This window comes from Pteronotus mesoamericanus, unplaced genomic scaffold (assembly GCF_021234165.1).
Source record: "Pteronotus mesoamericanus isolate MK-2021 breed Mesoamerican mustached bat unplaced genomic scaffold, CSHL_Meso_final scaffold_21, whole genome shotgun sequence".
Classification (NCBI taxonomy): domain Eukaryota; kingdom Metazoa; phylum Chordata; class Mammalia; order Chiroptera; family Mormoopidae; genus Pteronotus; species Pteronotus mesoamericanus.
The window spans coordinates 18,622,717-18,648,887 of NW_026555310.1; the positions used below are offsets into that span (position 1 = coordinate 18,622,717).

A 26,171-nucleotide genomic window follows, 5' to 3' on the forward strand; every position below is an offset into this window, starting at 1 on the left:
GTGAACTAGATAGAAAGAGTGGTAGAAATGTCTAACACAGGTGAATGCAATTTCTTCGTGTGGCAACATGCAATTTGATCTGTTTAAATCTTAGTGGCACAGTGAGTCTTTGCACTTGCACTTTGAACTTGTTTCTACTGCTCATTCTCTTTTTATTTTTTTTTCCAGGTATGTGCCTTAGTTTGTTTCTTTTGCTAGATTTCTTCTCTTCATATAACTTGATGGTTTCATTAATCTTCCATGTCTACATTATCTGAGTTTTTGTCAGACTTTATGTACAATTGCAAACCTGCTTTGTGAAAACTTCTCCTTTCCTAGCCTCATCTTTATATCTCTCTCTCTGGCTCTCAGTAGTTTGGTGAATGTGAATGTAATAGAAGCTGAGATCACATCATCTTTAATAAAGGAGAAAATATAGAGTATGTAGAAATTAGAGGAGCTATAGAGAAAGAAACCAAGCAGGTTGGCAAATTGCATCTATGGGACAAAGTGCAAAACGCTTGTATCATGCACTATTTATTGAACAAGTTTGTGGAGAAAATGGTTAGAATGTATGTGGAAAAGGAAGGAACCATTTTGTTCAATTTCAGTGACACTGATGCATTTTTTTATATTATAAAATCTTTCAATATTTTCAACAACTCTTGATATAGTATTTTACACAATTGCCTCAAAGGACCTTCAGAGATAAAAGTATATATCTGCAGTTGTAAATTGGGTCCATCCAATTTACGATATATATAATAGAACCCTCTACAGTCACTCCACAGAATTCAATAGATCAAAAATTGCAATATAAGGGAAAGCTGAAGTTTCAAATAACCCTAAAGCTCACAAGTAAACCTGGCATTGTTTTTAATCAGTCCCAGCTCAATGGGGATGGGTGTTCAATCCCAGTTTGATGAGAGTGTGAGTAGTTTTCTGTAGGACCAGGTAGTCAGTTTATGCTCTTTTCTGTTAACTCTGGAAACAAAGTCACAATGTTGATTTTATAGAGTGAGATTTGGATTCATTCTTCCAAAATTAGCAAAAATGACAAAATGACTTTTTTTCCCTTATGGTTATTGGAACTATCAATGTAGGCATCCTTTTAGAAGTGACTGCTCAATAGGTAATTTTTATTTTTTTTTTTCTCAAAAGGAAACATTCAAACAAAGTCTGCTCACCCAGATCAAGTGGGTGCTTGCCTCCTATGATGAATGTAAATAGCAGTATACAAAGGAGGAAGGATATTCTCATAAAAACTTGCATTCTCTTTAGTCTTCTTATCCTAAAAGAAATCCTAAAACCATAGTGAAGGTGTCCACTTTGAAGGAGACTAAGGGGTCATTGTCCTATGTACAATGTAGATTTCTTGTATATTGTATCTTCTTCACTAAATGCCTCTATTTTTCATATCGCATGGCTGGGTACTTTCTGGACAGACCTTGTAAAGCTCACATTACCCTTCATTACTGATTTGCAATTTAATTGGATTTCCTTATTTTTCTCCCCCTGTTGCTGTTGTTAGCCAGCAGGCTGGCAGAAACTGCATCTTCTACACCACACTGGCCATTAGTCTTTAAAGTTTGTGAAGAGAACAAGGAAAGCAGGGCCACAGTTTCACAGAGTGACCAGCTGATATAGGAAATGAGAATATTTGTTGCATAATCACTGACTTGTCTACAAGCAGAAGAGGATATTTAACTGGTGATTAACTTAAAATAGGTTTCATCTGGTATCTTTTTAAAACAATCCCAAGTATTATTTTTATTTTTTAGTTTAAAATAATTTATAGTTTTCATGGTCCATTGGACGATATACGAGAATAATATAGTCTTACCTGAAAATGCTCAAATCAGAAACGGTTTGTGTGCAGGCGTCCGTGGTGGGAGAAGCGGTGTTGGAAGGGATTCCCCTTGCTCGCTCTCTTACTGTTGCACCTGAACATCTTTGCCTCCCTCTGCATTTAACATTGTCTTCATCAAACAAAGCTGTTTTTGAGAAGCATCCTATTGAAACCCTTTAAATATTTACCTTTTAATTAAAACAGTTTATTCCTTTAAGTAGTACCCAAGCATTTTCCACAATTTCCATAGAGAACATCTTTTCTGCTTCTTACCTTCTTTAATAAATGCACATTTATTTTATAATTTAAAACTCTAAACTCATCTATATGTGCATCTATATATGTAAACAAACAAGAATGAGTTAAAGTTTCAAGGCTGTCATGTGTACTTAATGAAAATTCTGATCTATTACTTCTGAACTCCTAGGTCTTGAGTCTGAAGATATAATATGCCAAGGAAAAATAACAATTTCATAAAAAATGATTCATGTAATTAAAGTTGCAGGAGCCATTGCTTGAATCCTGACATGTTTAGGGAATGTAAAATTCTCTACTCTTATATTAAAAATAGTGTTAGATACACAGGCTAAAGGAATTACTCATTTAATTTTTATTCTATATAGTTTCATCATTCGTTTTCCTTTCTTCTAGTCCTCTGTATTCAGGCATGAGAGCTGTCTGACTTGCTTCCGGTTTGCAGTTTAACCTTGCTAGTAAACCCTGAAATAAAACTGTGGCTTGCCTTGGTACTTGAGCTGAGCCAGCATGATACCAGTCAGCTTCATTTCACAATTTATGTTCATTGCTGTCATTCCCAAATTATACCAGACAACTGTGTTTAGTATACTGCCTTGCTGAAAATGCCTTATCCCTGGTCAAATGGGATAAGGCAAATGGGAATGCAATGATATTGGGCTGCCACCTGGGGAGGCTGACCCACTGCAAGTCACCAGATGATTTCTCAGGGACAGGGCTCCAGAGAGGCCTTTTCTTAGGTGATAAATTATAGGTCCTGTGCTAATCATGGCTCAGATTCTTGACACCAAAAGGTTACACAGAATGAATTGGGGTGGGAACACACTAATCAGAGATGTGATAAGTCAGAATGTGAATGCATTGATTTAACAAAATAAATTATAATATACAAGCGGAACAGCCATGCGTGATGGCTAGTCTGGGTATTTTTTCCTGAGAAGCCAGATTATAATCAGAAGGTTCCTTAATAAGCAGAGGTTTGGAGCAGTGGGAGTTAGTTAGTTGCACGATAGGCATATTTAGTAGATCAGACTGAGAGAAGCTGATGTAACCTTATCACTGCACACAGCTATAGACTAGAGTTTCAAAGAGAACTTGGGTCCTGTGTGATTCTTGGCTTTACCACTTACCAGCTCTGTGACCTTGGGAAACACCTAATCACTCTGTGTGTCAGTTTGCTTCTCTGTAAAATGAGAGGGGACTAGATCCTAGGGTTAGTGTGAAAGTCCATTCGTTACCAACGATTTATTAAGCATGTACTTTGTGCTGCGCATTATTTGAGGCACGGAAGAACAGCAGTAAACAAAACAAAAATCTCTACCCTCATGAAGTTTATATTCTAGTAGGAGGTAGTCAACAAAATAATAACATTGTATGCTGTGTGGTGAAGGATGCTGCAGAGAAAAATAAAGCAGGGAAGGGAAAGTAACTGGGGCGGTAGAGCTCCTGTTAAATACATTGAAATAATAAATATAAATATGACAGTATCCGGAGTATCAAATTTTTTATTCTGACATTATTATTACTACTACTACTCTTATTTCATCTTCCATAAGGAATGTGTGGCATCCAGCCAGATACCCTCAGGAGAGTGCTAGGCTCCAGCTCGCTCTGCTGCTCTGGCCCCTTTTGTTGCCAGCTAGCTGTCTTCCTCCTGATGGACAGAGCTGCCTGTAGATGTGTCCATTCCACTGGTTAATTGACAGTTAGTTAGATCTTTCTTTGTTCTGGAAGACCTGTTGTCCATGAGGCGTCATTATACACAGTTCATTTACCAGGGGTTGGGTTTTTACGTCTCACTTCAAGCATTGGAGAGGTGTCTATACTTCAGAGTGATCCATAGGACACTTTCATAAGACAAGATCATATGAAGGATTGTGATACTTCATGACCTCCAGAGAAAGGGTCTCGGGACCTGGCAATCAAAGGCTTGTCTCCTAGTTCTGACGTTCTCATTGGCTGTGTGACACTGGTGAAGCAAGGACAGTTGCATGCCTTAGTTTTCTCTCTTGTGTCTTGGGAACAGTTCGGGCCATCCTTCATGGGGTTCACAAGGGACTGAAAGAAATAACAAACACGGAAAAGTGGTGAAGTATTTAAATTAGTACTATGTGAGTGAAATAGTACTGTTTTTGTCCTTCATTTTTAATTTCCCACCTATTCCAATTTTTTGCCCACAAACCTAAATAGGAGTCGAGATGGTAAAGCATGGGCTTAGAGAAGAGTCTAAGGCTGCAAGAACTAGTTCAGCCTTCCAGTCCAGCTCAGGAATCCCTCTTCCAAGGGAGGATCAGAGAACAAAATTACCCAAGATCAACTGCCAGTACATTTTCTATTCTTTGTCTCCCAGTTATGCATCCTTTCAACTACAGTACAAAGAGGTGAGGAGGGAAGTAAAATACCAACCAGATACAAGAGAATCTTGGATACAAGAGAAGATACCTAAAAATGAGATTGGGTTGCTATGTAACGGTTAAGCTTTAGCGTCAAGCCAAGAGACGGAAAAGTTTAGATTTTATATGTTGGAAAATGATAGTGTTTGAGCAGAAGAACAGCTTGTGGCCGTGGTTTTATGGAGTCCTGGCAGCCCTGTAGTAGAGAAAAGGGTGTGTGATAGGAGAGACATAATAAAAATATCATTATAGGTAATCAGTGACTAAAAATAGCAGACGGGGGAGTGATGATAGTGAAAGTCTAGTCACAATTTTGCATGCGTGCATCCAGCCCCAAATGCTTGCCAGGCATAAACAGGGAAAAATCTAAGTGGTCCTTCAGTACATGCGACAGCAGGGAGACGTGGAAAGACATGTCTTCTGAAATGTTATACTGGCATCTAGGTTCCAGAAGCACTGTGTACATTGCTTTAGTTTTGATAAAGAACACTTTCTTAGGAGCCCTGGGTTCGACCTTCAGCTCAGGCTGGAGATGAATGGACAGTGACCAGCTCTGAGGGAGAGCCTGCCCCGTGCTGTCGATGAACTGGGGCAGGCGGCACACTGCTCTGTGCACCACTCAGTGACACATGTGCTCTGTGCACCACTCAGTGACACATGTGATTCCCCCAGCCGAAAGCCCAGGTATGCAGTGCCCTCAGCCCCTGGGTTCCCAGCCGCTTGGAAACTGGGTGTATCAGAAATGCCCCATTGCCTTGCGCCAGCTGTCATAAGTGTATTTATTCCAGTGGGATTCCATGCAATAAGGTGGCGATGCTGTGACAGGAGACTATTAAAAGTGCAATTTGGCTGATAGAAAGCTTATATTGCATGTTGCACCAGCTACTTTTATCCTCTGAAGTTTGACTTTGCAATAAAATGATTGTCAGTATAAATAAGATTTTTCTAAATTAGTGGCTTAACCAGATGGTGCATGTCAAAATACTCTCTCCCTCACTTTTTGTACTAGGCATGTCATTGGAATGTTGCACATCCATGTATCTTGTGTTAAAAATTGAGTCATGCTTCCAATGCATGTGGGGAAATTGTTACTTAAAAAATCCAATAATTAATGACTCCTTTAGGAAAGAAGTCCTTTGAAATGAATTTTAAATAACTTATTTTATTTGGTTCGTTTTGTAAATCTGATTTTTTTGTATTGTGTTAGCCAAAAAGCACCTGTATCTTAGGTTAAAATAATTAGATCTTTTTTCTAGTCATGAGTGATTGTGGACAGTCTAAACCAATACAATCTGTATAATATAATTGTATTGCCAAATCATTCCTTACATTTTTCAGCAAATTAAAAGAGTGTTATGAGGCGTCGGTGCAGGAGAGACAAGGACTGACTCTGAAGAACAGAAATGTGGGGAATTATGTTTATAGGATACATAAATCATAGTCAGGGATATAAATCCTAACCAAATACATAAAAAATGTTTCATAATTCCAATTAAATGTGTTGCTCTAATTCCAGTTACATGAGAGGTTATTGGTGATATTCTTTTAAACTCTAAATAATTATCCAGAATTCCAAAAAATTATTAAACTTTGGGGTAAGCAACCACAGTGCCTTTTAAAAATATTTATAACTGTCACACAAGGATGTAATCAAATTACATTAAAGTCATAAGAGAAAGAAAAAATATTCATATCTGCCTGGTGAAATTTATAGGATGTTACAGAACATCTGTTGGAGAGCTAAGGATAAACTCGTGTTCTGAACAGGACCTTGGAAGTCTTGGCTACTAACTCTGGCAAAACCATCAATTTTCCATTCCTGGTGATAAATTTTAAAATCCAAATAAACCCTGTTTGTAAGGGCACTAAAAGGCCTTGTCAGCTCCGAAGTTAAGTAGGCATGCCTTCACTGGCAGCATATTGAAGCCACAAAGTGGGCCAAAGTGCAGGCATCTCCTATAATCTAATTTTCAAGCACACAGTACAGCAAAGCCAAATATGGCTCCAAGGGCAGGGGTTCTTTAACACAGCTCATAGCATGACCATGGGCTTGGGCACCAGGCAAAACGGAAGGTCAACGTCATTTCCCCAAAACAGTGAGCCTTGAAGAGAGGTGATGACGAGAGAGCCACTTGAAGTATCAAAGTGGTTGTCTGTGCCCCGTGGGTAAGATAAATAAAAAAGGAGGAAGTAAAAGAGGATTAATAGTGTGTTTAGTAAAATATAAAAAGAGCCAAAATAACCCTGGAAAAAAGCCTCATAACTCTCTTTCAAAGTCGCCGTCCAGATATACAAGCGGAGTCAGCTCTGACTGTGCGGGCACCGCCCCTTAGGAAGCCTGACCACAGTTCTTGCAGAGAAACTGAGACAAAAATAGAATTCTTCCATTCCGAGGTGACCTCCCTTTTCTCTGTGTGTCAGTGATTTTCAAACAGTAGATTTTGAGAGCCATGGCAACCTGAGGAATTTGCATTTTTAAAAAGTGGGCACATATCGTCAAACGTTGTATTTGCGGATGTGGAACAAATGAATAGCCTCCTCATTTCCAAAAGGTTACTAAGCAGTGGAGTGGGAAAGAGTGGAGGGGAAACCCTCCAAAACTCCCAAATAGCAATTGATGTGGGAAAATTTAGAAGCTCACGTCAGGGTGACTCTGTGTTCTTGTCTCTGAAAATTTGTGGACTTGAGGGTGTCATAATCCCCTGAGGCCTGTTTCAGAGCCCTCCTCCCACTCGCTCTCCTGCCCCAAACATGTGCTTCTGCCTGCCACACCCTCACAGGCCCGCCCTCTTCCCATTCCACTGTCCGCCCACCAGAAGCTCCTGCCTGGCATTTGTTTTTCTACATCATTTCATCAACTCCTGACAGAAATCCTAGAAGATAGGCATTATTATCCCATTTTTAGGGGAAGAAACTTAAATAATAATCTCCTCCAATCATACACCTTTTGAGAGGCAAAGCTGGGATTCAGAGAATGTGAAACTGGAAAAGCCAGCGCTCGTGCTGCCTGTCATTACCAGACCCAATAAGCAGAGACAGGGATTGAACCTTTACGGGCGCTTTATTCAGACGGTCGGCCATCTTAGAAGACAGCGGGTTATGTGCCCTAACAGACCGTCTTCAATTCTATTTTAAACTGGCTCTTTTTATAAGGAGAAGAAAAATGTAAGTAAGGGGTTTGGAATTCAGGGAAAACGTTAATCAGATAAAAGCTGCAGCATTCTTTCATCTGTGTCCCCGGGTGGTGGGCGTCCCCCCCCCCACAATGGCTCAGATACCATCTTGATCACTTGCAGTCCCCCCAGGCACAAAGGTGGGGCTGCTTATGGTCTCCTGGAGTCAAGGTGGGTCATACTTTCAGTTCCTAGAATAGCGTTTTACCTGCATTGATTACTAAGCTTATTAGCTATTACCTAAACTAAAATTTCCCAACTCTTGAGTCCCCTATCAAATGGGCTGCCTTCAAAACCCCTGCCTTTTAAATCACAGCCTGCTCTCTGGGGTCCCTGCACATCTAAGCAAGCTCTCCATTGGCTGCTGTCCAGAGTCGTTTTGCCTTGGTTAGTGTTCACACAGAGTATAGACCTTCTCCGCACAGCATGAGTCTCTTCACCTTTTACCTGAATGTTCCTCACCTCCAGACCCTCGTACAAGAGGAGTAGCAGTAGCAGAATACTTTTCCCCTTCTGTGTCCTCCATGTTGGCGTCTACATTTACTCAGCTAACATTTACCGAAAGCCTGCTACATGCCAGACACTGTGCTAGGCGCTAAGAACAGTTGAGACAAGGCCCTGCTCTCCTAGAACTTGCACTCTGTTTTTGGAAACAGACAAGAATATAATGTAGGTCATGTCAGGAAATAATGAGGAAAAACAAAGCAAGCGAAAGGAATGGAGAGAGATGGAGGTATGTTAGATTGCATTGTCAAGAACAGCTTCTCTAGGGAGGTAGCGTCTGAGTAGATGGACTAAGTGAGCAAGCCCTGGAAAGATCTAGGGGTCAACAAAAGTCAATCCCTGGCAGGAATGGGCAGGACATGAGGGCAGACTAGCAGGGCAGCCACATGGCTGGAGATGCTGAGGAAGACAGATGGCGGCCAAGGACGCGGGAGAAGGACCGAGACTGAATTATGTGGGGTTCCCTGGGCTAGGAAAGAAGTTTAGATTTTAAGCTAGGAAAATTTATTCTAAAAAATGTGTCCGTGCTTCCACATTCTGATTCAACATCATCGATTACTGTACTAATCAAACTTCACTTTTGACAAGGGAAGAGGTAAAACCTACTAGAGTAAATAGTTTAAACCACAAAAAGTTCACCGGCTGGTAGATTTCAAATTGCTCCTAACCCCTCAGGCAGAACGCGGAGGGAGTCAAGAGAGAATTTATTTAAGATCACAATCAAACATCATCCTTTTTCACTTTGTTCTTTTGCCATAAACACACCCTGGATAAATCTTTATGCCTTGCACGGTCATATCCTAAATCTGTATATAGCTGCGGGTCTCTGAGTGTGTTCTGTCTTCCGTAGCTCTTTTAAAACAGTCCAGCCGAATATCCACTATTTATAGGTCTCTGACCAGCAACACTTAACAAAATCAGATGCCCAACCAGCCCTGATCACTTGCCTACGGCTTTCATTGCACCCCGGCCCCCCTTGCCGTCTGCAGTAGCTGATGGCCACATGCGCCACCCCCAGAGGCTGTGAACAGGGTTGGTGCCTATTCTGACCCCAGCTATCCCATTTCACCCCCAACTAGGGTTTCTGCAGTTCAGTTTTGGCACTCACCACCCAGAGCTAGCGCAGACCCCACAAGGAAGAGGGCATGATCCCCAGCATCACTGTCCTTACTTCAGACACCACTGCGCATGGGGGTCCCCCTGCCACTCACACTTCTGACAGACCGGCTATAATTTCAGCGGTTCCCACAATCCCCTCAGGTTCAGTTATTTACTAGAGCAGCTCACAGAACTCAGGAAGGCATTATATTTATGTTTACAGTTTCATTAGAAAGGGTACAAATCTGGAGGACCAGCTCAGTACAGAGACACAGGGGACAATGTCTGGGCGGGAACACAGAGCTTCCACACCTTCTCCTATGGAATCCTGGTACGTTGCCTGTTCTGCACACCAGTGTGTTTGCCAACCAGGAAGTTCCACTGAGCCTCAGTGTTCAGAGTTTTGTATTAGGCTTTTATTACATAGGCCCAATTGATTGAATCGTGGGTCACATGATTGAATTTGTCTTCAGCTGCCCTCCCCTTCCTGGAGGTTGGGCTTGCTCAAAGCCCCAACCCTCTAACCACTTATGCTTGGTCTTTCTGGTGACTCGTCCCCATCCTGAAGCTACCTAGGGGCCCACCAGGCATTACATCATTAGCATAAACTCAAGGTATGATCCAGGAAACTTGTGGATAACAAAGACATTTCTATTATTCAGGAAATTCCAAGGATTTCTCAGGGGTGTCCAACCTGCGCCCCGCAGGCCACATGCAGCCCAGGATGGCTGTGAGTGTAGCCCAACACAAAATTGTGAATTCACTTAAAGATATTATGAGATTTTTTTTGTTGTTGTTATGTGTCACAATGTATTTAATGTGTGGTCCAAGACAGCACTTCTTCATCCAGTGTGGCACAGAGACACCAAAAGTTTGGACACCCCTGAAATTGTAGAGTCTTCCCCTAGAGACCAGGGACAGAGACCAGTCAGGTTATTTATTGTACAGTGTGTCCTGGCCAGGAAGGTAATGAACTGCGGTGGGCAAGTCTGCAGTGAGGAGGAGGGTAATGGAGGAAGAAGCAAGTTGGAGGAAAAATGCGAGATTAAATGAGCCCAAGCTGCTATGGGGACCATTAACATGTGTATAGACCCATATTTTGCAATGTATAATGCTCACTTTTTGCCCAAATTTTTGCGGGAAAAATAAGGATGTACATTATATGTGGGTATAATGATTATATACCATGGGTATAATAATCCCATGTATAATGCACACAAAACATGGGTGTGCATTTAACATGGCAAAATACAGTACAAGGTGTCCACTTTCAAGATGTGCATCATCTCATTGAGGAGGCAAGATATAAACTTAAATTAGGAAGCTATTTAAAAGTTGGTCTCCCTGGACGGGTAGCTCATTTGGTTACAGCATCATCTCAATATGCCAAGGTTGAGGGTTGGATTCCTGGGCAGAGCACACACAAGAATCAACCAACGTATGTATAACTAAGTGGAACAACAGATTCATCTCTCTCTCTCCCTCTCCCCTCCTCAAAGTCAGTTTTTTTTTTTAAATAAAAGTCCTATATTCATTATAAAATGTCTCAGGGCAGCATCTGAGTTCTCATGAGCAGGGAGCACCTGTATACAATGGCCAATCGTAACCAGTCATAGCGTTTTATTGACTGGCTCCATCATGTGTCAAAAGCGAGTTTTACATGTAGGAATTGCTTCAGCATCTGTTTCGATTTTTTAAGTCTTCTATCAGATTGCTGTTCTGTAAAACCAAATAACCAGGGAAATGTTTCAAATATGGAAAAATGGATAAAATACATAAAATCTGAATTATGTCAGTTGAAAAATTGGGAAATTTATTTGTGAAATTGCACAAAAATAAGAAATGCGATACCTGCTGCATGATCAGTGATTGTTTCTGTATTGCATTTGTGTCAAACTGCTCTGACTCATGGCTGCAATTCCTGCTCATGAACACTTTGTGCCTTCTATGTCTCAGCATCTTTTCATTATAATCAGCCTAGGAACCATTATTCACAAAGAGCCACCAGCCATCTTCTGGAGTTACAGTATGCCATACTCTTCTTTCCGCCTCCGGGTGTCCTGGGCAGCCCATAGCTCTGCCCCACTTGAAGCTTCTCTTGTTCATCCTACTTAAAATTACCTCATGTCTTCTTTCATGTACCAGCTGCTTGGCAGAGTTGTGTGTCAAGACCTACAGCTGCTGGGCTCATTGTGTTCAGAACGGCTATGGACCCAGCTAGTCCGCTGTCGAGGCACCCGCAGCCACAGTAAGCTCCTTTTGAGCTGTGCACCATCCTGTAGTTGCTCCAAGCCCCAGAGCCAGCCAGTCAATGGTCACTGCTATGCTCTGCAAAGCTATAATCTGACTGAGAGTTCAGTGCCATTTTGACATCCCACCCTGCTTGCTCCATCCCAGAAGAGCATATTGGTTTGGACTCAAGTCAGATTTCTTTTTTTTTAATTTAGTATCCCTCAATCCACATGATGTCCTATTTGAAGAATCTAGTGAAGAAATTTTAGCTCTTTGATGATAATGAAAAATTTGGCCTGACTGTAAGATTTCTTGGGTGCAACTTGGCACATCATCTTGGTCTAGCTTTGACTTTCTCGTTAGGCCTCAGCATTGTGCGAACACAAAAGAGCCACTCCTGATCTTTATCCTGACCGTGCCCCAGCATTTGGTGACAGACTTTTGAAACAATTCAGAGAGGCCAGTGATGATTAAAAAACAAAACAAAACCTAAGGATAAAAATTGAATTATTTAGAGAAAGTCATTAGAATTAAGGAGAAATTTCAGAGGAATATTAATATTCATCCACTTTATATGAGCAGAAGAAAGAATTGACAAAAATGAAATGAGAGTGTTAAGTATGGAATACTCTCATGAGAAATATGTCAAAACCCATTTTTATTGGCAATTTACAAGTGATCTAAATACTTATGAATTCCTAGTACATAATAATATCTCAGAATCATCCTCCCAGCAATTTACATATATAAATACAATTTTCTAATCTACAGAGGCCACCCAGATACTGTTACAGAACTCTTTCATTTTCTTAACCAGTTGGTCCAGGTATCATAAGTCATAGTCCAGGTTTTAATGGAACCCAGAGGGACCATAGTTTTGACTGGAACAGTCCTCATTATGCCATTGTCTCTGCAAAGTTTTTAATAACATCACTTTCATGCTCAACTGTGTCTCTGTTTAGCCAGCAAATTATGTGATTATTCAAAGTATAACATGAACACAGTTAAGGGTTTTTTTTAAGGTTCATCCAATGATTAGTGATGTTAAAACATCACTGGTTTGATCTTGAATTATCTAAAGTAGTTGTGTTCAAACTTCAGTACACGTCAGAAGCACCGTGAGGCCTAGTTAAAACACGATTACTGGGCCCAAACCTCAGAGTTTCAAAATCTGTAGGTCTGGGGTGTGGCCTCAGAATTTGCATGTCTAATCATTTTCCAGGGATGTTGATGCTGCTGGCTCAGGGGAGACACACTTGGAGGACCACTGACTTTTTTCTCTGCTTGGGTAGTGTTCTGAAGACAAGGGGAAAGACCTAAGGATAGACTGAACATGTTAAAAGAACAATTTGAGAAAATGTTTTAATATCAGGAACAAATAAATAATACATCAGCTGGTGAGCTGGCCAACTGCAAACACAGTTTAATCAGATTTTGGCAGGTAAATCTCTGCCATGATAACCACATGCTGTACCCTTTGCTGAGCTATCCTATGCAGTTTTCCGGTTTGGTGACTGTTCTTTTAAGTAGTTTGCTCTCAACGGGGGATGTAGGAGCAGGGGGAATATTCTTCTTTTTATTCCAAAGGAGAAATATAGATAGTCTTTTAGAAGATTTACCCATTTCTTTGTACGAGGCAAACCTATATGTGCAATACATATATGCACATATACATACATATATGTGAAGGAAAAAGGCAGTGAAGTTCACATGGTAACAGATACAGTTACTAAAACAGATTTTAATTTCATTTGTTATGTGTTGCATTTGACCCTAGTGTTAAAAGATTTCTGGGAATGTTTTATTCTCTAGAAATAGTATTTTCTGTGTAGGCTTTATGTCTGTGTGTTTGAATATGTGATTTTCCTTGAGATCTCCATATAACTTTCTTCTTTTTTTTTTAATAAATGTGTTATTCTTAATTCTCCTCCTAATAAGTCACATACAGTGAAGTTGAATATGATGATTATATTTGAAAGAAGTTTCAGCATAGTCCTGTCAAAACATCAGACAGGACTTACAGAAAGCTGTTTTGATTTACATTTGAGAAAGAAATTTATCATTTATTTGTCAATCCAGGAATTGTGTTTTAATTTCAGCAGACACAGCTGAATCCTTTCTCCCACCTCTAGGCTCTACATTTGTCAGACAAGTATTTCCAGCCCTTCCTTCCTCTTGAACCTGGGGCCTGAATCTGAACTCCTGTGAGAACAGCCGGTTTGTTGCCATCACTGAGAAATACTTGTCATATACATGCGGCATGTTCACTAGCAATGAGACTAGAAACCCAGACAACAGTATTAGGGGTGTCCCTTAAATTTCTGAGATAATGCCTAACTTGCTGGCAAGGGCGAGAAGCCCACCTTGCCTCTGCTTCATTGAGCAGATGATGGGATGGGGTACATGAAGCCCTCTCCCTTAACCAAACTGATTGCTTTGACTTCAGAAAGAACCCTTTTTCCAGATCATTTTCCTAAGTCTGGAGTTCCAGGAAAGCAGGGATGATGTCTTTCACTCAGGGACCTTCCAGTATGCAGGTAGTGTCAGCATTGTTCAAGCTCCTTCTGAGAGCCATTTCTGCAGACCCCTTCAAACCGAAAGTGCAAAGAAGGGAAGGCAGGGATCATACTGAGGCTTCGGGGAATGGGTATGCTTGTCAGCCTAGGAGGCTGTGCAAAGGATTTTAGAATGGAAAATGCAATATAAACATAAGGCTTAGAAGAAAATGGTAACTAGAAAAACTTGGCAAATGGTCTTGTGACAGCACATTCTAAGTATAGTCAGAGTCTGGAAGCAGAGGTGAAGGTAGATATGAAATGGTTTATTGATATTCCATTCCAATACAGTACATGGTGTGTTCAATGTGTTACCCCTCATTAACGATATTTTGGAGCACTCTGCAAAATTGCAGTGAATGTTAAGTGTTGATGTATTTCCATCAGTGCCTGCATGTGCATCTCTGATATAATGCCTAGAAGGCTTGTTTCTGGTTTTCTTTTTTAAAAAATTTATTTATGGACTTTTTTAAAGAGAGAGAGAGAGAGAGAGAGAGAGAGAGAGAGTCATCGATTTTTGTTGTTCCACTTATTTATGCATTCATAGGTTGAGTCTTGTAGGTGCCCTGACTGGAGATTGAACCTGCAACCTTAGTGTATCAGAATGATGCTCTAACCAGCTGAGCTATGCAGCCAGGGTAGTTTTTTATTTTCAATAAATAAATCCTTCAGCATATCCCAGAAGAAATAATCAAGGGATTTTAAGTTATGGAGGGGGGGGAGGGAGGGAGGGAGAGAGAGATGGGGGGGGAGAGAGAGAGAGAGATTATTTTTTTTACTGTAGTCTCTGTTTTCTTTAGCAAGTTCAGAAGCTAGGCTGTGACATCCCCATGACACATGAAGTAGTCAGGTGCAGGGAAAGGAACACAGGATTTCCAGTCACACAGGATAGAGGCCAAAGCCTGGCCCAGCCACTTGTTACACCTATGAGACCTTGGGAAATCCTCTTCCTGCCTTGGTGTTGCCATCTATAAAATGGGGATGTTCACAATCTCTCCACAATGGAGCTGTTGTGGGCATGGGCTCTAGCAAGAGAGAAGAGCCTGGCACTTGCTAGACAGCCAACAAATGGCATATGTCACTGCGATATAGAACCACAATGCTTGCTTTCTCTTTAGCTTACAAACTAGCAACTTTTGATGTGCATCTAGTAGAGCTGAAAAGACATAAGACAATTTCTCCAATGTTTAGTTCAATGAAATCAGTCTCATTACATTTTCATCTTATTCTGATGTGGAGAGAAATTACTACAGTCTTTACATGTTCTTAAGCCTGTGGTCCATTAAGCATCAACAGGGATGGATTATACGTTTGAGAGCTAGTCCACTCTGTAATTTGGAAGAACTTGTCCAGAAGTGGAAATCAAGTGCAGGGACATCTGCTGCTGTGTTTTAAGACCTTGAGGAAACCTACACTTTCTAGGTTTCAGGCTGGGCGTTGATAATACGCTGAGTTTGGGTTCTGTGGTTTCAAGGTTGCCTCTAGTCTAAAATGCTCTGTTAGCTCACTTGGCAAACTTGAGATTTGTCTCAGCAATTTGATTTTTAAAATTTGCCTTGAATTCAGAGCTCACAGAATGACAAGCTGGAAGAGACATAGAGACACCTAGGGTAACATGCTGGTTTTACAGATAAGGAAATGGGGACTCAGAGAGTAAGGCTTTTTCCCCCTCTTATATCACGTAACTAGTTTTTGGCTGAGCTAAAACCGGAACCCAGGTGTCATGACTCCTATCTTGGTGCTCTGCATTACACCATATTGCCTCCTCCCAATTAATGGGGATTCACACTTAAGAACCACATATGAAAATAAAGCACAACTAAGCTTTGACTAACACTGACAACCTACCCATTGCATTGAAGAACTACAAAGTTAATAAGTAAATTGATCTGACTGCTGGAAAGACTCTTTGAAAGATTTTTCAGACTTCTGTCTATCCATCTTCTAGTCATCTGGGAAAATACACTATTATTAGAATATAGGGGTAGTAAGAAGGCTATGGTTAGCATGCTGTGTGCCCCTTTTCAGAGACATGACTAATTCAGCTCTGGGCTTTGCATTTTGAAAACCTCTAGAAGCTCTGAATTTCCACCCACCAAGTCACTAGGATCTGACATTGTAACATCAGAGTCTAACAGCTAACCTGCCACTTCCCTCACTTTATACTACCCTATGGCCAAATATTTTCATTCCTGGTGAAATAAGGAAATGATTTCATATTGACTAACCAAAGTCAACACGGGGATCTGCTAATCATGATCACGAGATGTACAGAGCACATATGAGTAAACGAGAAATAACAAATCAGACTTCACTGCTTCATTAGGTGGCGGACACATTACAACAGCATGGTGAGGAAGCAGTGTCCTGTTCACTGGTCCCTGTTCTGCGTGTCTGTCCTAAGGTTCTGGTTTAGGCTCAAGTCCTGGTCTCAACTTCCTCACCCTGCTCAGGCTGAGCCTCCCCTGGAAGCTGCTCGTGGTGCCATGAGAGAGACGAAGGAGCCTTCACGTATTTAATTGGGAGCCATTTCCAATGAAAAAAAGTGTATGCAGCAGTTATCCTAAGAACAGTATTGTATTTCAGTTATTCCAGTGAAAAGGTTGTACTTTGTGCCATAATTTGAAGAAACATCACTTACAGAAATTAGTTTTAAAAGATTGGCTTTATTCGTAAAAAGAGGACAGAAACAATTTAGGTTGGTTATTTTTTCCATTGTAGTGAGAGATGTAAGACATTCAAGTTCCTTAAAAATTAAGAAAAGGAACCTTGAAGTATTCAATATGGAAAAAATCATAATTATTTATATATATATATATTTTTTTTTAGTTTCAGATTATGGTCAGTTGACACATAGAGGAAGGGAGCCATGAGACAAATACACAAAAAATGGGTGAGGAAAGATGGAGAAACAAGCCAACAACAAAAACAGAAAGATACAAGCAGGGAAAGAAAGATGAGAAAAACCAAAAGAAGATTAAAAGAGAATGATCTTTAGGGACCAAGAGAAAGGATGACAGGCGCCTGCTGTGTGGCTTTCCTACCCAGCCCCAAGCACAGTTTGCCTTGTTTTTATCACCCTTTGATTGAAGTCTTTCTCTCCACATGGACTGTCAATTCTGTGAGCACAAGGATTGTGCTGGGTTTTGCTCACCATTGTTTTCCCAGTGCTTAGCACAGACATAGTAAACACAGTAAGAATTAGTAAATACATGGATGAACAAGGAACAAGGGAAGAAAGAATGTGCAGGGAAGGAGAGGCCTGTGGTCCTAAGGCTGGGTCGATGGTCCCCTGAGAGCAGCTGCTGTTCCTCAGAGGCAAGCGAGGCTGATCCCAGTCCCTGAGAAAACTGCAGTCACATTTCGTTGGAGGCACAAAGTCTCATCTATGCTCCCTTTGGCCAAGTTGCAGTCTGCTAAGCATTTGAACAATGTCTTGTCTGATTCTTTTGGGAACTTTCTAAAAGTTGATGTTTTCACCATCCACACCGTGGGTATGTATCACTATGTCACCTGGTACCTTCTCCCCCTTCTCAGGCTCAGCTGTCTGAGGCTCTCAGACGCTTCTGTTTCATCAGCCCCCTCAAGTCTTCCCGGTTGCAGACCAACCCTCTCTCCCAGGACTCTGCCTTCTTGACTCTTTACGCCAGCTGGTGGCAACTGCCTCTGCTCCCAACCTCCAGTACTAAGGGCTCCAGAAAAGGGTCAGCAGACTTGGCTCCACATTGTCAAGTCATCACTGCATCTTCACCCTCACAGGAAAATGCATTTTTCAAGACTTCCACATTGCTGTTCTCTAATACCTCCTGTACGTTCACCATAGACTCTGGCCCATGGCTGCCCACAGCTTCCTAAACCATCCCAAGCACTGACCTCCTTCAGGATGACTTTAAGGACTTGGTGCATGATTTATCCAAAAGATTAGCTCTGCTAATACATTCATTTTAAAAAATATTGTAGTAAAATATATATAACATAAAACTAATCATTGGAAGTGTACCATTTTGTGGCATTGAGTACGTTTGCATTGTTATGCAACCATCACCACCATCCTTCTCTGGAGAATTTTCATCTCCCCCAATTAAAACTCTGTACCTGTTAAATACTAACTCTCCTAATTCACTGATATTTTATCAGATTTAAGGCACTCTTGCTCTAGAATGTTCTTTTTCTAAAGTTGTTCTACTTTTAGAATTTTAGTCTCCTGTCTTGCCAGGCAATCTCTATGCTCACAGATCTGGGGTGGAATCCCAGCTAAAACATTTGCTAGCCTCAGTGTCTTCATTTGTAAAATTCAGATAATACATAATACTGTACACAATTCGCATTCTAAAGAGATAAAAGAACTGAAGTTCATTGGATTGTTGAAAGGATTCGGTGCTTATAGAACCTTTAGCACAGTCTCTTCTTCTCCATCCTTCTTTTCAGTCCCCACATTCACGGCTTGGCTGACGTCCCTGGCTTCCCCATACCTCTGTCTTTCTGATACCCATTCCAGGGGACACACCATCCTCTATGGGATGGCTCTCTGCCTCCACTGCACATCCACCAGGGCTGCTGGTGAACCATAGTAGTTGCCGGGGTCACTACAAGGCATGGTCTCCCACTCTGCTGGGCCATCCATTCTGCCCTGCAGGCATTTTGTGAGCCCCCTGTTTGGCTTTAACAAGCAACCCCAGGGGAATTTGACATACACAGTGCACTGTCCACTTTTCTCAGAGGACTGTCCTAAGCCACAAGCTCCTTGAGAGCAGATATCTTGTCTTACCTGATTTTTGTCTCTAAATACCTGGCAACAGATGTGGAAGCATTGATTGAATGAATGAATCTGGCTGTCACTCTGCATTTCTGAATAAGTTACCCTTCTCCTTTGAAATGCTAATTAACTACAGCTGTTTAAATGCAGTTTCAAACTCTTTAATATGTTTTATCCTTAATCTTTTATCAGTCCTTTTCACTGTCATTGGGCATAGAGAATTATAAGAACTTGTTATTCTCAGTCTAGGACGACAATTACCAAAATGAAAAAAAGAACCACCCCAAGGGCTGGATGAAATTCAGGCAGAAATTCAGAGATATAGGGTGGGACTTTACACAGTCCCTGAGGGGAGGAAAGCACTCTGTTGACTCTTATTCTAGGCGTCTGGCAGGCAGAAGTCTTTGCAGACACTTCAGTAGACTTTTTTGTAGTGGAAAGAACCTAAAACGGGAGGGTCATTGCTGGGGATGCTGGGAGAAGGTGATGGAGAGAAATCGACAGGTAAATATGAATACAGACTGACATACCTAACCAGTGATGGAAACACTCACCTGACCTCAAATCCTGGCTCTCCCATTTCATAGTTTGTTACATGAGTAAACTATCGGAGTCGCTTGTTTCCTCATCTGCAAGGTGCGGACAATATGACATACCTTGCAAGCACTTGAGGACTCAAAGTGGAATATAAGCAATGCACAGTGATTCTGTGATGTTAGGCAATCAGGCAGAGTTCCCAAGGGAGCTGGGTATCTGGTCAAAGATATCTTTGTCTCTACCACAATGGAGGGGAAGGGTGTGTGCACACATGCACACGCACACACGCACCCCTACCCCCAGTCCACCTAGAAAAACAGAACTAGTACCAGCTATTGCCCTCTGGGGAAGTCTGACCCTTTCTGTAATAAAATGTTTCCAGAGGGGGCAGACAGAGTAACCCAGGGCCATGCCCTCCCACTTCCCTCTTCCCTGAGCAGAGCTCAGAGCCTGTCTTGGGGAAGTGGGAGGTAAACTAGCGTGGGTGGCTGGAACTGAAACATTTCTTTTACCATCCTCCTATTCCTCCTTTCTCTTGTGCGGGGAGGAAAGAAAAACAGCTCATGCCTACATAGTACCCATACACACTTGGATCTGCTCTCCCTGGCCCCTAGACCTGACCTCATCATTCATCAAAATTCACTGGATGCCTGGAGGGTTCAGGGCCCTGTTCTAAATGTCTGTCTGGGACCTCCCTGGGCTCCCATAAAAAGTTTGTTACAATATTTAAGGTCTTCCCCCAGCTCATGAAAACCAATGTTGAACCCCCACTTCATTCCCACCCTTATCCCCTCCCCCATCCTTCGCTAGAAAGAGTCCTTTTTGCTTTAAGAAACTTTGATTTATATGTTAATAACAATGAACATCTATAAACAGTCTTTACAGAACTTTAGGCGCCCTTCCATACTTACTCCCTTGTTCCTGAACATTTATTTCTTTTAGGAGAAGAATTTGGACTGGTTTCCCCGGATGCGAGCCATGTCCCTTGTTAGCAATGAAGGTGACAGTGAGCAAAATGAGATTCGGAACCTGCAGGAGAAGTTGGAATCGACCATGAGTCTGGTCAAGCAGCTGTCAGGTCAGCTGGCAGAGCTCAAGGAGCAGGTCAGTGTGCTCAGGGAGATGGGGCTGGGGGGCTCGGGGGGCGGGGGGCGGTTGTTTACTACCTTGAGTGAGGAGAGACCCGGAGACTTATGGGAGCAAGCTGCGGAATTAATAAATTCCAACAAAGAAACGCTATGTTGCACTGTAAGAACCATGTCTCCTGGGCGCAGATGATCCCCAGTCTGGGCGTGTGTGGGAGGCAAGCAATGGATGCTTCTCACTCTCCCCTCCTCTCTCTCTAAAAGCAATGAAAATGTGTCCTCAGAGGAGGATTAAACAAACAAACAAACAAAAGGACCACCTCTCAGCAAGCAGGGGCTTCCACTAACCCACCTCCCCATCTTGTGTGAACCTTCTTCTACTCAAGGGGGGAAAAAGGCGCACATGCCAAAATACAAAGCCCTCATTGCACTTTTTTGATAGAAAAATCGTATTATCTACCATCAGAGTAATCACTAAACTCATTGGAAAGGCAGATCATCGTTAGTACCTGTCATTTCAATCCTATAATCAACCCCTTCATCAAGGAAAATTGTTAGCATCTGTAAAAATAATATCAAAAGTAACTGTGGGAGCTGTTAAAATGACTATGGTGATGATGATGATGATGTGACAAGCAAGGGCTGCTTTGAAGGAACCATGGTTCCTGTTTCTTAACCACAGAGAGGGGTTTGCTTTGTTTTTTCTGTTTATGGAAATTCACTTAAAAGTATTTTCCCTGTTTTGAACAAATACATTCTATATGACGCCAAACGAGCTGTAGGTGCCTGGGAAATGTTAACCCAAAGTGGCGTGGCCCACCAGCACCGAGACAGAGTGAGGGATAAAGCTCAACACGCTCTCTCTCTTTTTTCCCCCAGATGACAGAACAAAGGAAGAATAAGCAGAGACTGGGCTTTCTCGGATCAAACCCACCCCATGTGAATCATCACATGCCACCACACTGATACCATGGGGGAAAGCCGTGACTAGCCTTTCATCCGTGCCCTGCCTGGTCACTGAATAAAGAACTGAGATGGAAAAGAGTGAACAGTGCCTATTGTTGAAAAGTTAAAAACAACCAAGTGCCAAGACGTTGACTGGTTTAGCTCCGAGAACAATTTATAACTGTGTTTTCATGGTTGAGAAGACCAAACTTAAAATGCAGCCTCTAGAGAGCACACATCACGTATTCTTCACGCAGTGTGAAATAACTTGCTCACATGGATGGAGAGGGTAGGGAGAGGCCGGGTTGGAAGGATGCCGTGCAGAGAGAACTACCTTTGCTAAGTCGATAAGAGTCAGTTTTGTCTTAAAGGCTGACTGCAACTTTTGTCCTGGTTGGTTGGACTTACTTTCTTTTAATTATGGCATATAGGTCAGTGACACAAGTCACACTCGGGTGGCCAAGTTTTACTGTAGAAAATAACTGAAAAGATTAAAAATGAAAGTTACAGAGAAAAATGTTAATGCTTCCAATCCGTAGCTGTCACAGGGCAATTTCCTAACAGGCAACACAATGGATTTACGGCTCTAGCAACTAGTGCCTTGGAGCTTAGGCCCCTCAAGCTGACGTCACAACTGGAATGTGATTGCTTTCTCCCAGATTCAGACGGAGCTCTGTCAGTATGGAGCACAAGAGGAGATTTTCATATAACTTGTTAAAGGCATGTTGTAAATCATGTGTAGGCTAAGATTGTAGAAGATTTGGGGAAGAAACAGCTGACAGTAAGCCCCAGGGAAGAGTTTTTTGAAAACATATGTGTGCTATTAAAATATATTGAGATTAATAAATGAAAATGCTTAAAGATGACGGGAAATTCTGAGAAACTTATGATGGTGGCATTTTATAAATACAGAGTAAAAGCTATTTGATTTATGTTTGCTGTGCTTAAGGAACTGAGTGGCTTTATTCGTGCAGTTGGGGAGTTGGGGGAAAAAATCCAAGAAATTTATTGAATACTCAAAAAAAAATGCAGCATATCAATTGCCTATTTTAAACTGTATCAGCGAGAGCTTTTTGGGATGTAGAAAGATAATAATCTCTTCCCCAAATTCTTTTTATGTTAAATTATGCAACTGGAATTTGTGGAGGGAGAAAATAACCTGCCATACTCATGTTATTCTTAGAACTGATGCTTTGAGAGTGTTAAAGTAAAACTGGGATAATGGAAGTGTTAGGAGAACCACTGTGTGGTGAGGGAGCGAGGCACATGTCACCAAAGTCTAGGAGATGCTTTGCAAATTGACCTTCTAGCCCTGCCCCCACAAGAACCAAAACTGCCTCCAGAATCTGTAAACTCTGATGTTATCACCACGAAGGTTGAAGGTCCAGACCTTCAGCTATGATTGCTATGACCATTTTTAAAGCTTTTCGATCAGTTTAGTATAGTTTAAGCTATTGAGTCCTAAAATTCTCCATTCATTGGTCTAGGTAGATTGGAAGGGATGCCTGAACCAGCCCCTGTTAACATGTATACTAAGAGTGAAACTGTTGAAACCGCGAACAACAAAATTTTGAGCTGAATTTCCTGGCATCCCTACATTCCCAGTCCCTCCCCAAGTTAAGTATTTTTCATGCTGACATAATAGTATTTTTCCTGACCAGTTGCTGAAGGACCATGCCAAAGAGGTAAAGAAGCTGAGATATATCTCTGCGTGCAGTACAGAGCTTTGAACTCAGTTAGACAGTCAATAAATGTATGAGAATACCACTATTCCTAGTTACCTTTAGTTCTTCATTAAAACTTTAAACTATATCACATACTTGATTTTTTAAAAATGCCTTGAAAACCAAAGTAGAACAAAGCGTCCATTGTTTTAACCCGAGACCATCATTGTTATAACAGCATTAGATGCAAAGTACAGTTCAAACTATTTTAATTAGGCAGAGAGTTTTGTGAGTAGGGGAAAGAAACGTGGAATATTGAACACATCCCAGGATAGGAACATACTGTTTCAGTACAAAATCAAATATTTTTGATGTCAAGAGAATAGATTAATTTTTAGGGATGAGAGCAACCTGTCTTTCAGATGCTGAACTGACTAGCCTTTTCTGATAGTGTGATAGTTTTTTTAAGGAACTAATAAGCCTTTGGGTTTGTGGCCACTCACCATGTCACAGCACATTGTCTCCTGTGGGAAGTGGCCCAACGAGACTGCAACTAACAAGATTCTTATCTGTTCAGGATTGAAATATTTCTCACTTGTGTTTCTCTTTTCTGTCTGAAAATTTAGAGATTACAAGGCAAAATGAACAAAAATGAGCACACAAAAAAGGAATTTTGCAGGCTATTCACGATGATGATAATGCAGAAATCTTACATCTGACTTATATTTGTTATATATATGTTTGTAATGCAACTGGAATATTTGACCTAAACAAATATTAATTAACATCTTCATATTTATATAGTGACATTAAATGCAATCATCCTTGACTTTGACATTAAGGGGAATGTTTTACTATTTAGTTGCTAAAATCTATATGGAAGGTAAATGCTGATTATAATTCTTAATTTTAAAAAGATTTTATTCCCCTACATGGTCCATTCTGAGGCCCAATAGTTTAATAAAGGTATGTTTCTTAAATTAAAATATCATGTTTAGATAAGAAAATGTTTCTATCAACTAAGACTATAATATTGATAAACAAATTGTATACATGTAGAATTTATCATTTTCTTCCCCTTAAAAAGTTAGTTTAGAAAAGGGCTTATTTTCTTGAACACTGAAATTTTTCTGTGACAAAGAGGATGCAGTTTCTAGTAAGTGATTGATAACAGCAGAAAGACACTTCACTTAAGTCAGAACTCGTGCTCTTATTTCCATATTCGCCACTCACAATTCATTGTTTTGACTGTTCTTTTTTGTTTATAGTTGTTTTATTACAAACAGTAATGCAGTAGAGGGCGACCTCCATGCCCCAGGACCGAGATGTGTGGAAAGCCTGGGGACCGGGGGAGAGGGAAAGGGAAGACTGGGACTTCATTATGTTAGGGACAAGAAGGAGTAAATGACAGAGAGTAGGAAGAAAGGTGCTTACTCTCCAGGGGCCCAGTAGACGGGGACATAAGTAAGTAAATAACACACAGACAGAATGATGTACCAGATTACAGACTCAAAAGATACTGCTTAAAACATGCCGAGAACAGAGCTTTGTGGAGGAGGAGCTCTAAGAGGGGTGTCGCTCAGCTGGTCTTAACTCTATGAAGAATAGCCAATCAGCATATTCTGACCCACAGACCCTTTCCACTGTGCCGTGGCACGTGATACAATGCAAAACAGAGTGGAGTGGGCATCCAAAACACAAGCACAGACCCTGACAGAAGCCTGGTGGGTCACTCAAACGGGTGAAACTGTGGCATGCGCGCCACGCGCAGGGTGTGAGGAGGCCCCAGTGAGCTTTCTGTTTGCAAAATTTGACATCTAATTCCAGTTTTTAGAAAATCTCTGAGGCCAGATGAAGCCCTCTAGTCACTCATTTGCTATCTCTGAAATAACTGTAAAGCTATTCCATTTAGTAGAAGAAAATACCAAAACCAAGCACAGGAAATAAAATCCATGTGAAACTTGAGAAATCTGAAAACAAATCCAGGTATCATCTCTGAACTGGCGGGTTTCCACAGACTTGAATAATTTATAAAGTTATCAGACCAGTACTTTTCATATCATCAGTAGACTTTTTCCCTAGAGTAGAATACAATGTTTGCCTTAAAAGCCATGATACTAATATGTCAAGACCAGATAAATATAATTTATAAACTATTAATAAAGTTGGATATGTATAACTTTTTCACGTGTGATACTTCAAGTGCTTTATTCATTTCTCACCAAGTTTCTAAATAATATATCCATCGGTATGAAAGTTGTTATTGCTATTTTACATAGGGAGGCCTGAGGGACAAAAAATTTGGTGACTTTTACTGTACTGATGAGCTAATCCATATGGACCAATGTGCCCAGCATTTATGCGGAGTTGGCCAAAGCCCTAACTGGCCAACACCTACTGGTGTGTGTGCGTGCGCGCGTGTGTTTTGTATTCACATTGTGTCTGATGCCCACGCAGGCTTAGTGGGCACATGTCATTTGGTCATCTAGGATTTCCTGGTTGTTAACGCCCAGTGCTTCAAATGACAGTTCCCCTCAAATGAGAAGGAAGCATGCGACAGCTGAAATCAAAATGAGTTGCATGAATCACATGCAAACCATGAATAGAATTCTCTGCTCATGTGGGCTTTTTCCAGTGTGCCACAGTTCCTTGGAGAAGTGTGGCAAGAGTTGTTTTGTTTTGTCTAGAATCAGAGGAAAGGTGGGAGGAGGGAGAGTGGACAATGAGTTCCTCTTCCAGTGACAGTTATTGGTACGAAGGGCAGGAGTATGCGTGTGGAGAGGAGTGTGATGGATGTCCGCAAGTGACCCTGCCTTTGACTGGTCGACCTGGGTGGCCGAGTCTTCAGGGCACAACCACAGGCCAGAAATCAGTGAACTTTAGCCTCCCCTATGTTCCTCCCAGACAGCAATGGTGCTAACATGTCACATGAAGTCGGCTCCACGGCAAACAAAGAAACACGGAAGCCAAACTTTATGCAGATAGAAAATTTATAGGAACAGAAATTAGTTATTGCATTCAGTTTGACTCAATTTAACAGAAAATTTTGGTTTTTACACTTCAGCGTGGATTTTCCCCTAAAGGGGCCTTGTTGCCTTTTAACTCCAGTCCTTGGGGTAAAATCAGTTCCATATACAATTGTCATC

At 41.3% G+C, this 26,171-nt stretch overlaps 1 protein-coding gene across 1 annotated transcript in view; it reads left to right on the forward strand.

Annotated features, from left to right (window-relative positions):
* Window positions 1-25,300, forward strand: part of ITPR2 (inositol 1,4,5-trisphosphate receptor type 2) — a 434,318-nt gene extending 409,018 nt beyond the window's left edge. The window contains exons 56-57 of the mRNA XM_054591314.1: window positions 20,274-20,435; window positions 21,296-25,300. Coding sequence (XP_054447289.1) covers window positions 20,274-20,435; window positions 21,296-21,382 — 249 coding nt within the window. The 3' untranslated portion in view covers window positions 21,383-25,300. The remainder of the gene's footprint in view (window positions 1-20,273; window positions 20,436-21,295) is intronic.
* Window positions 25,301-26,171: the final 871 nt, after the last annotated feature.